This window comes from Anabrus simplex, chromosome 10 (assembly GCF_040414725.1).
Source record: "Anabrus simplex isolate iqAnaSimp1 chromosome 10, ASM4041472v1, whole genome shotgun sequence".
NCBI lineage: Eukaryota > Metazoa > Arthropoda > Insecta > Orthoptera > Tettigoniidae > Anabrus > Anabrus simplex.
In genome coordinates, this window is record NC_090274.1 from 75,207,089 (window position 1) to 75,219,696 (window position 12,608).

Below are 12,608 nucleotides of genomic sequence, written 5' to 3' on the forward strand. Positions count from 1 at the left end.
CATCTGCAGCAATTGCCTGGCGTTAAAACAGGAAACCACGGAAAACCATCTTCAGGGTTGCCAACAGTGTGTTCGACCCACTATTTCCCGAATACAAGCTCACAGCTGTGTGACCCTAACCGCATGGCCATTTGCTCAATATAGATATATTGTGCACTGTGACAGGACTTCATATGAATTGAGAAGCAAAAGGTCACATTGCTGTCTCAAGAATGCCAGCCCTATGTTCAGCATATGGCTGCACTAATCAGTGTAACTAATCCAAGGATACATTTTGTTTTAACTAAGTGTTACTGAATTATAAGTGACATTGTGTTTGCAATTCCTGTTTGATATTAAACCCATTGTAATGTTTAAACATGTAAGTACAGTGAGACAGAGTTATTATTCATTTCATCATGTTTCTGATTTCCTTTATAAAGGCCAAGGAATTAACTCAAAAATGGGTTGTGAGGATGAAAAGAGACAAATTGTATCCCACCCAATACAGTCATTTATGCTCTGCACACTTCGAAGTTAAGGACATGTATCAAATGACCAGTGGCTATTACTGCCAAACATGACATGATTCTAAGCATTTTATTTTCCCTCACATTTGCAAACAAAGAAAATAGAGTGGTCACTGCCAATAAAACATAACCAAGAAAACCCACCAGAGGCAACCTGTTAAAATTAATGTATATAAAGTTGGGACTATTAAATAGTTTTAAATTATCTTTCCCTAACCATTTGCTGCTCCTATTTATCATGCAATTCAAAATTGTAGTGATCTGGGTGACATTGTTTTAAAATTGTTTTTATTTTCTTTTTCAATCACCAAACCTATGACCAAAACTACAGCTTTTGTCCCATCCCTAAGATATTAAAGCAGCAATTGGTGCAGGCTACCAGGAAAATAAACAGCTGAAATCATAGCAAAGCAAACAAAGAGGAACAGGAGGAAGGTCTTCCATCAGCAAGAAGTCATTGAAGGTCTTCACAAGAAACATAATGATTCAGGTCTCAAAGTTCTGGGTAGCTATTTCCAAGAGGTGATCCAAGACCTTGTCAGGCTTCAGGCCAACCGAACCATGCATCGATATCCCCAGTATCCCTATTGTTACCGGTGCCTCAGGAAATTCTTACACCATCACATCTTCAAAATCATTGTCACTGGGCAACATCTTACAGAAGAGAGTTTTTAAAAGAAAGAAAGAGTTAAGGCTATTTCACAATCGATCGTCAGAACTTAGATGTTTAATGAAACGGCTGTTAAGAAGAAAATGGTGCAGGACAATAAATAGTTTTGTGTCTATGCTGACTTAGGTCAGGGATATTTAGGCACTGGTGAGTATGAAGTGGCCAAGGAAGTATTAGACTGTATGGTTGCAACACTGAACAGGAGCTCGAAAACACCAGTGAGTGGAGGGCTCATACAAAAAAATCATATAGTCAGCGGCTGTGATGGGATTGCGACTAATAGCCTTAGGAATGAAGTTTGTTGGACTGAACTCCTCGTGTTCTTTTCCACATCCAGCAGAGTTTGAACAAAAGGCATTAACTTTCCTTAATACTACTCACAATATAAAACTTGCAATGAATTCCCTAGCAGAAAAGCAGGTTCTTGTAGATGGTAGTGCTCCAGACCAAGAAAATATTACTGAGGTGAAATACCTGGAAAAACTTAGTACTATTACAGGAAGTGAAAGGCCTGCGCACTAGTTATAGATTAAGGAGAAAGAATATAGAGTGGGTGAGACAGAAGATAAACATTTCCTTTGGTGCATAAACCTTCAGTAATTCTGTGGCTAATACCCGTAAATTTAGCAGTGATCTGGTTCTTGAAGTGTTTACTGATTGTGAAAGTACCATTCAGTTTGCAATGTTCCTAAATCTTGCATTTGATTTAATAAATTCATGCCATCTTACATGTAAGCAAACCAAGGCTGCAAACAAATATTCCAACAAGGCCAAAATCTGTACTGATATTGAAAAATGGACAAGTTATCCTAATAATATTATGTTAACTGATGGTTTGTCCCTCTGTAACTCTAAGAAAATAACTGCTATGAATGGTATCATTTTTTATTTGGTAAGTGTGCAAGGTCCTGCAGAAACATATCACTGGGGAGAGGATTCTGTACTAAGATACCTCGTTACATGGAGTTTAAGCCAGGGTCACCTGGAATTCATCCTCTCATGTGTGAGGAACAGAGATAGATATACAACTCTGGTCAACTCAAAGCTGCATACAGGAAGTGTCTCAATGGTCAGATTGTCCAGCTCCATGGCTAAATGGTTAGCATGCTGGCCTTTGGTCACAGGGGACCTGGGTTTGATTCCTGGTAGGGTCGGGAATTTTAACCATAATTGGCTAATTTCACTGACATGGGGGCTGGGTGTATGTGTCATCTTCATTATCATTTCATCCTCATCAAGAAGTGCAGGTCACCTACGGGAGTCGAAACTAAAGACCTGCATCTGCTGAGCCAAACTTTGCCTAGGACACTCCCAACATTAAAAGCCATACGCCATTTCATTTTTTTTTTTTTTCTGGCCAGGTCGACCCATCCTGTAATTCTAATATGTGTTATTGAAAGGTACTGTTTTTTGAACCCTGGTCTTGTGTAGACAATTCAACAAGAAATTGATTTTGACAGACTAGATCAAGATTAAGTCACCAATTATGTAGTCCTTTCTTTATATAGTGAATGTGTTGATTATATTGCAAGCAGTTTGTAAAATGTTAAGAGATAAGGATTTCATAGTGTTCCGTATTGATGCGAGTTCACTACTAAGTTAAAAGGAAGTTATATAATGGTTTAACCTTTCAATACTATTAAAATAAGAAATGTAATTTTTACATTCCTGCTTAATTGTAATTGGCACCGGTTTTGACCATTATTCTTGGTGATCATCAGCCAATCACAAATAAATATAACAGACAATGCACATGTAAATAAAATGTGAAGTTTAAATAATTCCTTCAGTTGCAGTCTGTGAAACACTAAAACACTTTAGGGAGCACTGTGTGTTGAAATTTCAGCCGATCACCAAAAAGTATAAAGGACAATGCACAGGGAAACAAAATGTGAATTTTTTAAAATTCTGTCAGATGCTGTCTATGAACCACTATAACACTTTAGGGAACACTGTGTGTTGGAAATTCAATGTTATGAAGAAGTCTAGGATCAAATACATATTTTTAGTTGTAGTTCGTGAGGCACTATATAATTTTAGGGATCAGCACTGCATGTTGATAGTTCCAAAATCATGAAGAAGTTGTACATCAAATATGTAAATGTAGTACAGAGCATGTTCTTGAAGAGTAGCAAGACATGTGCGGATGGGCACTGTGCTTCATGAACTACAACTAAAAATACATACTTGATCCTAGATTCTACATAACATTGAATTTCCAAAACACAGTGCTCCCTGAAGTGTTATGGTGCTCCTGAGACAGCATCTGATGGAATTTTTAAAAACTTCACATTTTTTTTACTTGTGCAGTGCCTTTTATACATATTTGCAATTGGCTGAAATTTCAACACACATTGCTCCCTAAAGTGTTTTAGTGCATCACAAACACCAACTGACGGAATTATTTAAACTTCGCATTTTATTACCTGTGCATTGTCTTTTATACTTATTTGTGATTGGCTGATGATGACCAAGAACAATGGTCAAAACCAGTACCAATTATAATTAAGTAGGAATGTAAAAATTACATTTCGTATTTTAATAGTATTGAAAGGTTGAACAATCATATATCTTTTTACTTAATAGTGTGTAAAATATACCACTAAATCAATTAACTATGTGCAGTATTTGCGTCTTTTGCAGTGTTAGATAATATCAGCTTCATATCTGTATTGGCAGTACTGAATTATACACCTACAAGACTTTATTACATCCTCCTAATCAGCACAAACTTCAGGGTAACTTCACTGATAACTTCAGGCCATGCTGCCAATCAGAGAAAACAAGGACATTGCACTAAAGCAATTCTTATCTTGTATTGCTATGAGGATCCAATAGAGTCCTATAAAGGTATAATTCCTTTGTAGTGCACAAGCACTGACACATGTGGATTGGTGCAGTGTAATGAGTCTACATGAAACACATTATTTTCTTACCATCACAGATGAGATGCACAGTATGGAAGATATGACACATTTATTGTTCATTGCCTCAATGCTTAGACATTCATGTTTTTCTATAGGTGGCAGTTCAAAAAATATGCAATAGGCCACAATTATTATTATTATTATTATTATTATTATTATTATTATTATTCTGAATGGCTAAATTAAGTTGAGAAGGACCATTCCATGAAAATTTTGTTTCATTCTTATTCTAATAGCAAAAATCTTCCTTAATGGGGTTGACTGATCAAAAATCACCATCAAGAAGGTGAACTAAAGTGAACCAACACTCAAATCAGATAGCATTTTTGTGTATCATGTAATAAGGCAATAAACTGATGATTGTATGTAAGAATGCAGTTAGTATTTTGTACTGCATAAAGAACAGAGGAATCTTCCGGATAACTTCAGACCATGCTGCCAACAGTGGCAAACAAGGACACTGCGCTAATGCAATTGTTATCCATGAGCACATTATGAAATCTCCTGTTAAAGGAATAGACACATACATACATACATACATACATACATACATACATATTCATTATAGACTGTTCTTCCTTTTGGTGATCAGTCTGCAACCCTCAGTGAATGTACTAATCACCACAACAACTCCCTATTTCTAACTAGTTCTATATCCCTTATCTTTAAATCATTAGAAACTGAGTCTAATGATCATCGCCTTGGTCTCACTGTATTCCTCTTACCCTCCATGACCGACTCCTTCATTCTCTTAGGTAACCCATTCGCCTCACACGACCCCACCACGATTCGCTTGATGACTACAGCCCCATCAATTTAGTTCAATCCTAACTTAGCCTTTATTTCTTCATAACAAGTACCCTCCTGCATTGTTCCCACCTCGTTTTTCCAGCAACCATTCTTGCTACTTTCAAGTCTGTTACTTCTAAGTTGTGAGTAAGTTATCCTGCCCACACCGAGCTTTCACTCCCTATAGCAAAGTTGGCCTGATAGTTTTGTCCAGGAGCTGACTTCATTCTTCCAGAATACATCTGATTGCAACTGTGAGCAGACTGCATTACCTTGATTCAAGTTCACTTACTATATTACCAGACTGGGAGTGCACACTACCTAAATATTTGAAATTATCTACCAGTCCCAACTTCATATCCCCAATCTGACATTCATTTATCTTGGATGTCTTACCTACTGACATCAATTTAGTCTTAGAAAGGCTAATTTTCATACCATACTCATTGCAGCTATTTTCAAGTTCCAAGACAGTAGACTGCAGGCTTTAGGCAAAATCTGCTGTTAAGGAAAAGTTCACCTTACTGAATCCCTTCCTGCCACTTTATATCTTTTATCAGATGATCAATGTAAACTAGGACAACAAATATTTTTCAAAATTCAGGCGAATACAGAAAATCCGATCCTGAGAGTTTCTTTATGGTCTGAAACGACACTGCTTTTCATCCTACTTCCTATGAACCACTGACCTCACCTCCCTTCCAAGATGCCAGTGAACACCTTGCCTGGTATACTGATTATTAAGATACCTTGATAACTGTTGCAATCCTTCCTCTTTGCCTGCTTATAGGTAGGTGCAAATACAGCTTTCATCCAATCTGAAGGTACCTCACTAAAACTCCATGATAATCTTATTTTACGAAGCTATTTCAACCCTTCCTTCCCACTATGCTTCACAATTTCTGATATAATTTAATTTATTCCAGCTGCTTTATGACAGTGGAGTTTATCTACAATCCTTTTCAATTCCTTAAGAATAATTTCACCAACAACACTGCCCTCTTGACACAAGAGTTGAGAAACAATAGGGATTGCCAGTAATATACGACACAGCGATGCTGCAGAAAAAGACTATTCTATGACTGAGAAAATTATTCATGAGAATTTATTTGATCAGTATTATGCTATACTGCAAGAATGGGCTAAAGATGGTATTGAAGAAAAGATTCATTATGAAGGGGCTAGAGCTAAAGGTTACATTCCACCTCATCGGGATGAATTTAAGGACAGTGTGACGATGCAAATTAGGCCCATATTTGACGCATCTAGTAAAAGGAAGAGGGAGGTTTCACTGAATGACTGTATGACAAAGGTCCAAACTTAACTGAACAAATTCCCTCTGGTCTCTTCAGGTTTAGAGAGAGGACAGTGGGTGTTGGTACTCGCATGTTACGGTTGCACTTGTGTGACAGATTTTCGGTTGAGTGTACAATTGAGTGTCAAGATGTGCGAGATGAAAAACAGCACAAAGCTAAGAAGGCGCATGCTGATTCTAGAACTCTATCAGAACACAGAATAAAAGATGGTGTGGTGTTTGAGGTGACAGGTGTAGACCTTGCTGTACTCTTGATACTGAAATTAAAAAGGAAGGGGTGGATTATGCTCTTTACATTTGCTGTGTATAGGGCGGTGCACTGAGAACTGGTCAGCAATCTCATAACAAACGGATTTTTACTGAGTTTTCAATGGTTAATCACTCCATGAGAAAGACCACAAGTGTCTACAACAATGGAACAAATTTCACTGGTACAGATAATTTGTTTCAAACTGTCGACTAAAACCACACAGAAAGAGAGTCCACAATGCAGCAAATACAGTAGAGGATTAACCCTCACACAGCAGGCTGGTGGGATGGTTGGTGGCAACGTCTAATTCAGATAGTGAAGAGAAATTTGAGATGTGTCCTCGGGAGAGCTTCACTGTGTTGCGAAGAGATGACGACGCTACGGTGCAAGTGTGAAGCCATCATTAATTCCCATCCTCTTACCTACCTGCCTGAAGGTCTCAACCAACTTTCACCTTCAAGTATTTTGCAAGACGATATCTGCATGGGAATACTAGATTTAGGTCAACTGGATTCAGTGAACTTATCAAGGAGATTTTGATTTCTACTACAGTTGCAACAAGATTTTGAGAAGAGTACCTAAGTCAGTTGATCCAGAAGCAGAATTAGATATCTATAAACAATGGAGAAGGGGATGTAGTGCTGGTTGCAGCTGATGGGAAGAACTGGATCACCTGGCCATTAACACAGGTGCTGGAAGTGTATTGTGGGAAAACTTGGAAGATTGGTGAGGTTGAAAACATCGTCAGGTGAGGTGACTAGTCCACATCAGTTGCTTCCGAAACTGCGAAAGAGGATGCTGATGACTGCCCCAATAGCTTTCACTCTCATGAACAGTCTGACTCATCACACCTCAAAGTGGTACTATGACAGCACTTCTACTGTTTCATGTGAATATAAAAACTGATTAAATCTAAGTGATTTACAATGAATGTAAAGTTCCTCTCAGGTAGAAAGTAAGTTTCTCACAGGCTATGTGTTTTAGGAATTAAGACTGTAAGGCATTCTGAAAAGATATCTCCCTCATTAATCCTCCTATCAAAACAGTGTACATGAGCAGAAAGTTTTAAAAACAGATTTCCAGTAAAGTTGGTAGATTTCAAATATGGTTGGAAATGTATATTTTTTGTAGAGTAAAATCACTGTTTCAGTTTTCACATAAATCCCCAGTCAATTCATGGATGATAAAATGATATTGAACCTAAAAACTATCCATGGATAAGAGGATTCTTAATGTGGGTTATTCATCCAGTAGTTTTTAGTTACAACAACTCAAATAACAACAAAAAGAAAGGCAAGACGCCTAAGCTAAAAGAATATTTAGTTAACATCATTACACCTGAAATGAATAATTAAAAGAAAATGCTACCAAAATAATCAGTATATAGATACATAGTTGTTACAATTTTTTTCATATAGATTACAGTCATTACTAATATGCATGGCTTATCAGTCTATGGACTAGAATGATGCAGCTTTCCATGTCAATTTATCCTGTCCTACCAGCTTCTTCGCTAAGTAGTGCAATGCTTTCCCCAGAAATTTTGTCATCCGGGTATCAGGAATGAGTGGCCAGGTGGGTAATACTATGTACTAAAATGGACATAAAAAATTTCAATTTATTCCCCTCATGGCATTCGTATTAACAGACGGGTAACAGTAACTGCAAAACTGACCTATTTTAGTACTTTTACCCTGAACAAGACAACAGATGGTTCTGAACTTCTAGTCTTCTACTGCTCATTCATAATCATTCAATGCCAGGGGTATTCCATTTCTGTGGAGAGCAATACGGGTTTGTAACATCATTCAAAACCGCTAACCATTTAAACTCCAATGTAATCATGCTGAAAATAATGATTGATCATTTAACTAAACAGTTTTACAGTATGTAATAAATACATATCTGCGTTATGCTAGTTGGGCAGTCTGTAACCATGGCAGGGCAATTCACCCATTAAGAGGTCTTAGGGAAAGCACTGTAGTTAAACTAAAATTTACTACAATTCTTTTATCACATTAACATCATGGCCTGCCCTATCACTCTAAACCTCTAGACTTACTCCTAAACAAAATGAATGAAATCCTGCAGGAATTTGTTTCTAAAAAGATAACAATAATAAGGTTGTTATAACATTCCTTCAGTTGTGGTAGATTTCACAGAAAATGGTGTAGGGGGCAACGCGCCCGCCTTTCACCCGGCAGCCCCAGGTTCAATTCCTGGTTTGGTCAGGGGTTTTTAACTGTAAATGATTAATATCCCTTGCCTGGGGACTGGGTGTTTGTTTCGTCCTTAACTTTCCTCTCCTCTCATTCAACACTCTACACTTCCTCCATTCCAATTACACGCAGGTAAATATTACATGGGGCAAGAAGGGGCAAAAAATCTCTATAGGTCGACGCCCTGAACAGCATTTTTTTAAAATATTAAATAAAACTGTGCAGTACCTACAGCCACACAATCAGGTCAGGTGATACCAGTGTTGTAATATCATGATGGAAAAAGAGATGGTCAACTATTTTGCCATTAACTTGTTTTTAAATACAGTATAAGGTGACTTTTCATTTCAATGGAGTAGTTAACCATCTCACTATCCACATGAGCCCTGTAAATTCCTCACCCTAAGAGCGAATAAGTATAGTACTCCCCTAGATTTATCCACCTGTGCAATCTCAAAAGCAAGCACTTTAGGAACCCTTAAGAGTATTGTGACAGAGGAAAATCCAGTTATCAAAGTTGACAATCAACATCATAAAATCTTTTCAATCAGGAGAAAAGACGAGTAAAAATCAATAATGAGTAAGCTCCCCATATAAATGCTAATTTAAATCTGTTGGTGCCAAAGAGGATAAGTTAGAATTATCAATACTGCATTTATGGAATCGATCCCCTTATGATTTTAGGTGAAAAGGAACTTACCAGCCACACCACCAGTAATTTTATCACGAACAGTAACCTAAATGTCACTGTAGTGGTTTTACCTAATGAAGAAAAGTCCATAGCACTGATAGGATCCAGAATCAGTACTATGTTTCAGGTGCTGATATCTCGAACTCATTGGAAATCTTACTGGGGCCTTGTAGGTAAGATAAAGGTGCTCATACTTTAAAGAATAAGGCCTGCTCAGTTAATTTACACTGAAAATAATGTGTTATGTAACCTATAATTAAACTATCCATGGAAAAAAATTATGAATACAAGGTTCCAATGCCAACTACTATCCACTATTTCCAACAACAATGAATGACATCCAGCAAATAATATACTACGGGTGATGGTTTGGTCTGCCCTGTTTAGTTTCTAATTTTGTACAATTATTTCACTCGCACAGGTTTCAGGAGTCCCAACTCACTTCATCAGCGATTTCTACATCATAAATCAATATTCCGCATATCTTAAGGTCTAACATTATTCATCTATGCATAAGACATCATCAATATACACATTATTTTTAACACATACACTTCTTGATAATGTTTGTTGTAATGGTTATTCTTATGTTTTGTAACACTTTAAAACATGTATTAAAACGTCAGATTGTTTCCTTAGAAAAATCAATCAGTGATAAAATGTTTCTTGCTACTGGTTGTTCTGTTGTAGCACACTTAAGCGTATGGCTATTAAAAAATTAACTATTATACTACCAAAGTTAACATTTTTGCCTTGTTATTCTTAGAACACTTTCTAGAATGAACTGGTTTACCACTGAATTATTTGACTTCTTAAGATCTAAACATGTAATTCATTATATCATGTCTGATGGAATCATTCTATGTTGGTGTAGTGCTGGAATTTCGACAGAGCAGATCAAACCTCCCATCATGTCCTTGAATTTGTGGCTATTATTTGGTCTTCTTATTATATATTATCGAAGCAGAGGAAGGCTACCAACTCATCAGCCTAACGCTTTTTGATTCTATGTCGTGCAAACTAGCTTTAAAGCTTTTGAAACACTAAGATGATGGATATCGTTTCTGCAAGAGGCTAATGTACTTCTTTTTTTCTATTTGCTTTACGTTGCACTGATACAGATGGGTCTTATGGCAAAAATGGGACAGGAAAGGCTTAGGAGTGGGAGGGATGTGGCCGTGGCCTTAATTAAGGTACATTTGCCAAGTGTGAAAATGGGAAAAAACTGAAAACCATCTTCAGCGCTGCTGACAGTGGGGTTCAAGCACACTCTCTCCTGGATGCAAGCTCACAGCTGTGTGACCCTAACCGAATTGCCAACTAGCATAGAAGCCTAATGTATTTGAGCACCTTTAATATCATCAGGGTTATAAATGATTAAATATGCCAACTTGAAACCAGAAGGCAAGCCCTCCACAACCTGAGATACTCAGACTGCCATTTTTCCTGACAAGAGCTACAAAGCAATGAGAAATGAAGAGAAACCCACTTCTTCAGCTTTCAGACATGCTGTCCCAAATAAAATGTGCATACCTGAAAATTCTGCATTTGTGCAATCATAAAAAATATACTTGGTCATTTTGAGATTAGTATACAAATACATATGTGCCTTAAGAATAGACAGCAAGATCCTCATATATATCCTGAACATCAGATAAAAGTAGAGTTATTTAACCAATCAAACTCAGACGACTGCTAAGGGTTTAATTGTAATCACCATAAAGTTAACCTGGAATGATACTTACACATAAAGTAGTTGATGTTTCCTCAGTGCAGACTGGTTCCTCTTTGATATTTACTTCCAAATCCATTTTAAATAGCGTGTGAAATAGAGATAGTTTTGGGATGCAGATTACTTCCACAGACCTTGCACTGAAACATGAGCAACAAACACTATTATTGCTGTTTTGTAGTCAAGTCTGTAATTTTAGGTGATTGTTGATATTGTGCTCATAGCCACAGGCCTTCCAGTTTTACCTGGAAACTGAACCTCAGAGATAAACATTTTCAATGAAAGAACATCCCACACCCACAGAATGGGATTAATTTGCACACCCCTTGTGAAAAGCTTGTGACTATGCAACTTACATATCACCCACTACACTGGCAGTCTAATGACTGGTTTGATGTACCATTTTTTTATTTTATGATTTGTTTACATCGCACTGACACAGATAGGACTTATGTCATTATGGCTAGGAGTGGGAAGCAAGTGACTGTGGCCTAGTGTAAGGTAGAGTCGCAGCATTTCTTTGGTGTGAAAATGGGAAAGCACAGAGAACTGTCCCTAGGGCTGTGACTTCCTTCCCAGTCCTAGCTCTTTCCTATCCCATCATTACCATAAGTCCTATCTGTGTCAGTGCAATGTAAAGCCAACTGTAACAAAAAAAGAAATTCTACATCCAAACCTTCGAAACTATTCACTTCTTGCTCAACTTGCAGGGCAAATAATCCACTTTTAGCCACTGTGAGGACACAATCCCCACACTCTGTCTCTCTGCTAGCACTATTGGTCGTGTACATTTTGTACTGCTCAATATAAACCTCACTCTCTTTACACTAGCATCCAGTGGAGATTCAGGTACAATATAAAATTTGAAAATCACTATTAGGAATGTTCTGATATAGTACATTAAGTTTTGTTTTCAATCCACAAACATTCAGATAGTAAGTGGTGAGCCCCGTCTTACTCATAACACTTACAAATTATGTAAATCATCCTGGATGTTAATGACAATTGTGGATAAGCCCTGTGCCTTATGTATTTTAATATGCAAGTTTCTTACATGGATATAGCCATAGTTCTCTCGGCGCACAGTACTCACCTGGGCGAGCAGCCCCTTTAAGAGCTACCTTATAATATGTTGAATTCAGTAGCAGTTTAGCCGGATTCCTTATTGATCAAACAAATTATATGATAGCGGATAGCCAGGTACACAATGGCAATTTTATCCAAAAAGTTGCAACCATTACTGATTAAGCTACAATATATACTGTATGTCCATTACAACTAACAGTACTGAACTGGCTATTAACTCCTTTGTTACAACAAACAGTTCCGAACTTGTTATGAACTCCTTTGTTACAAAAGTTCCAAACTGGCTATAAACTATTTTGTTACAACAAGCAGTTCTGAACTCGCTATAAACTCCTTCAAAATTATCTTAATGAGCATACATAAATCAGAATGATTCCAGAACTGATTGTTAATAATGGTTTGTTAGAATTAGCAAATGGC

General features: G+C 37.3%; 2 protein-coding genes across 2 annotated transcripts in view; one reads left to right on the forward strand and one right to left on the reverse strand.

Annotated features, from left to right (window-relative positions):
• Window positions 1–12,608, forward strand: part of LOC136882153 (zinc finger protein 480-like) — a 297,571-nt gene that overhangs the window by 284,653 nt on the left and 310 nt on the right. The gene's annotated exons all lie outside the window — the stretch shown is intronic.
• The window catches only part of LOC136882154 (uncharacterized), a 60,791-nt gene that overhangs the window by 31,104 nt on the left and 17,079 nt on the right, over window positions 1–12,608 (reverse strand). The window contains exon 2 of the mRNA XM_067154702.2: window positions 11,116–11,242. Within this exon, the coding sequence (XP_067010803.1) occupies window positions 11,116–11,181 (66 nt within the window). The 5' untranslated portion in view covers window positions 11,182–11,242. The remainder of the gene's footprint in view (window positions 1–11,115; window positions 11,243–12,608) is intronic.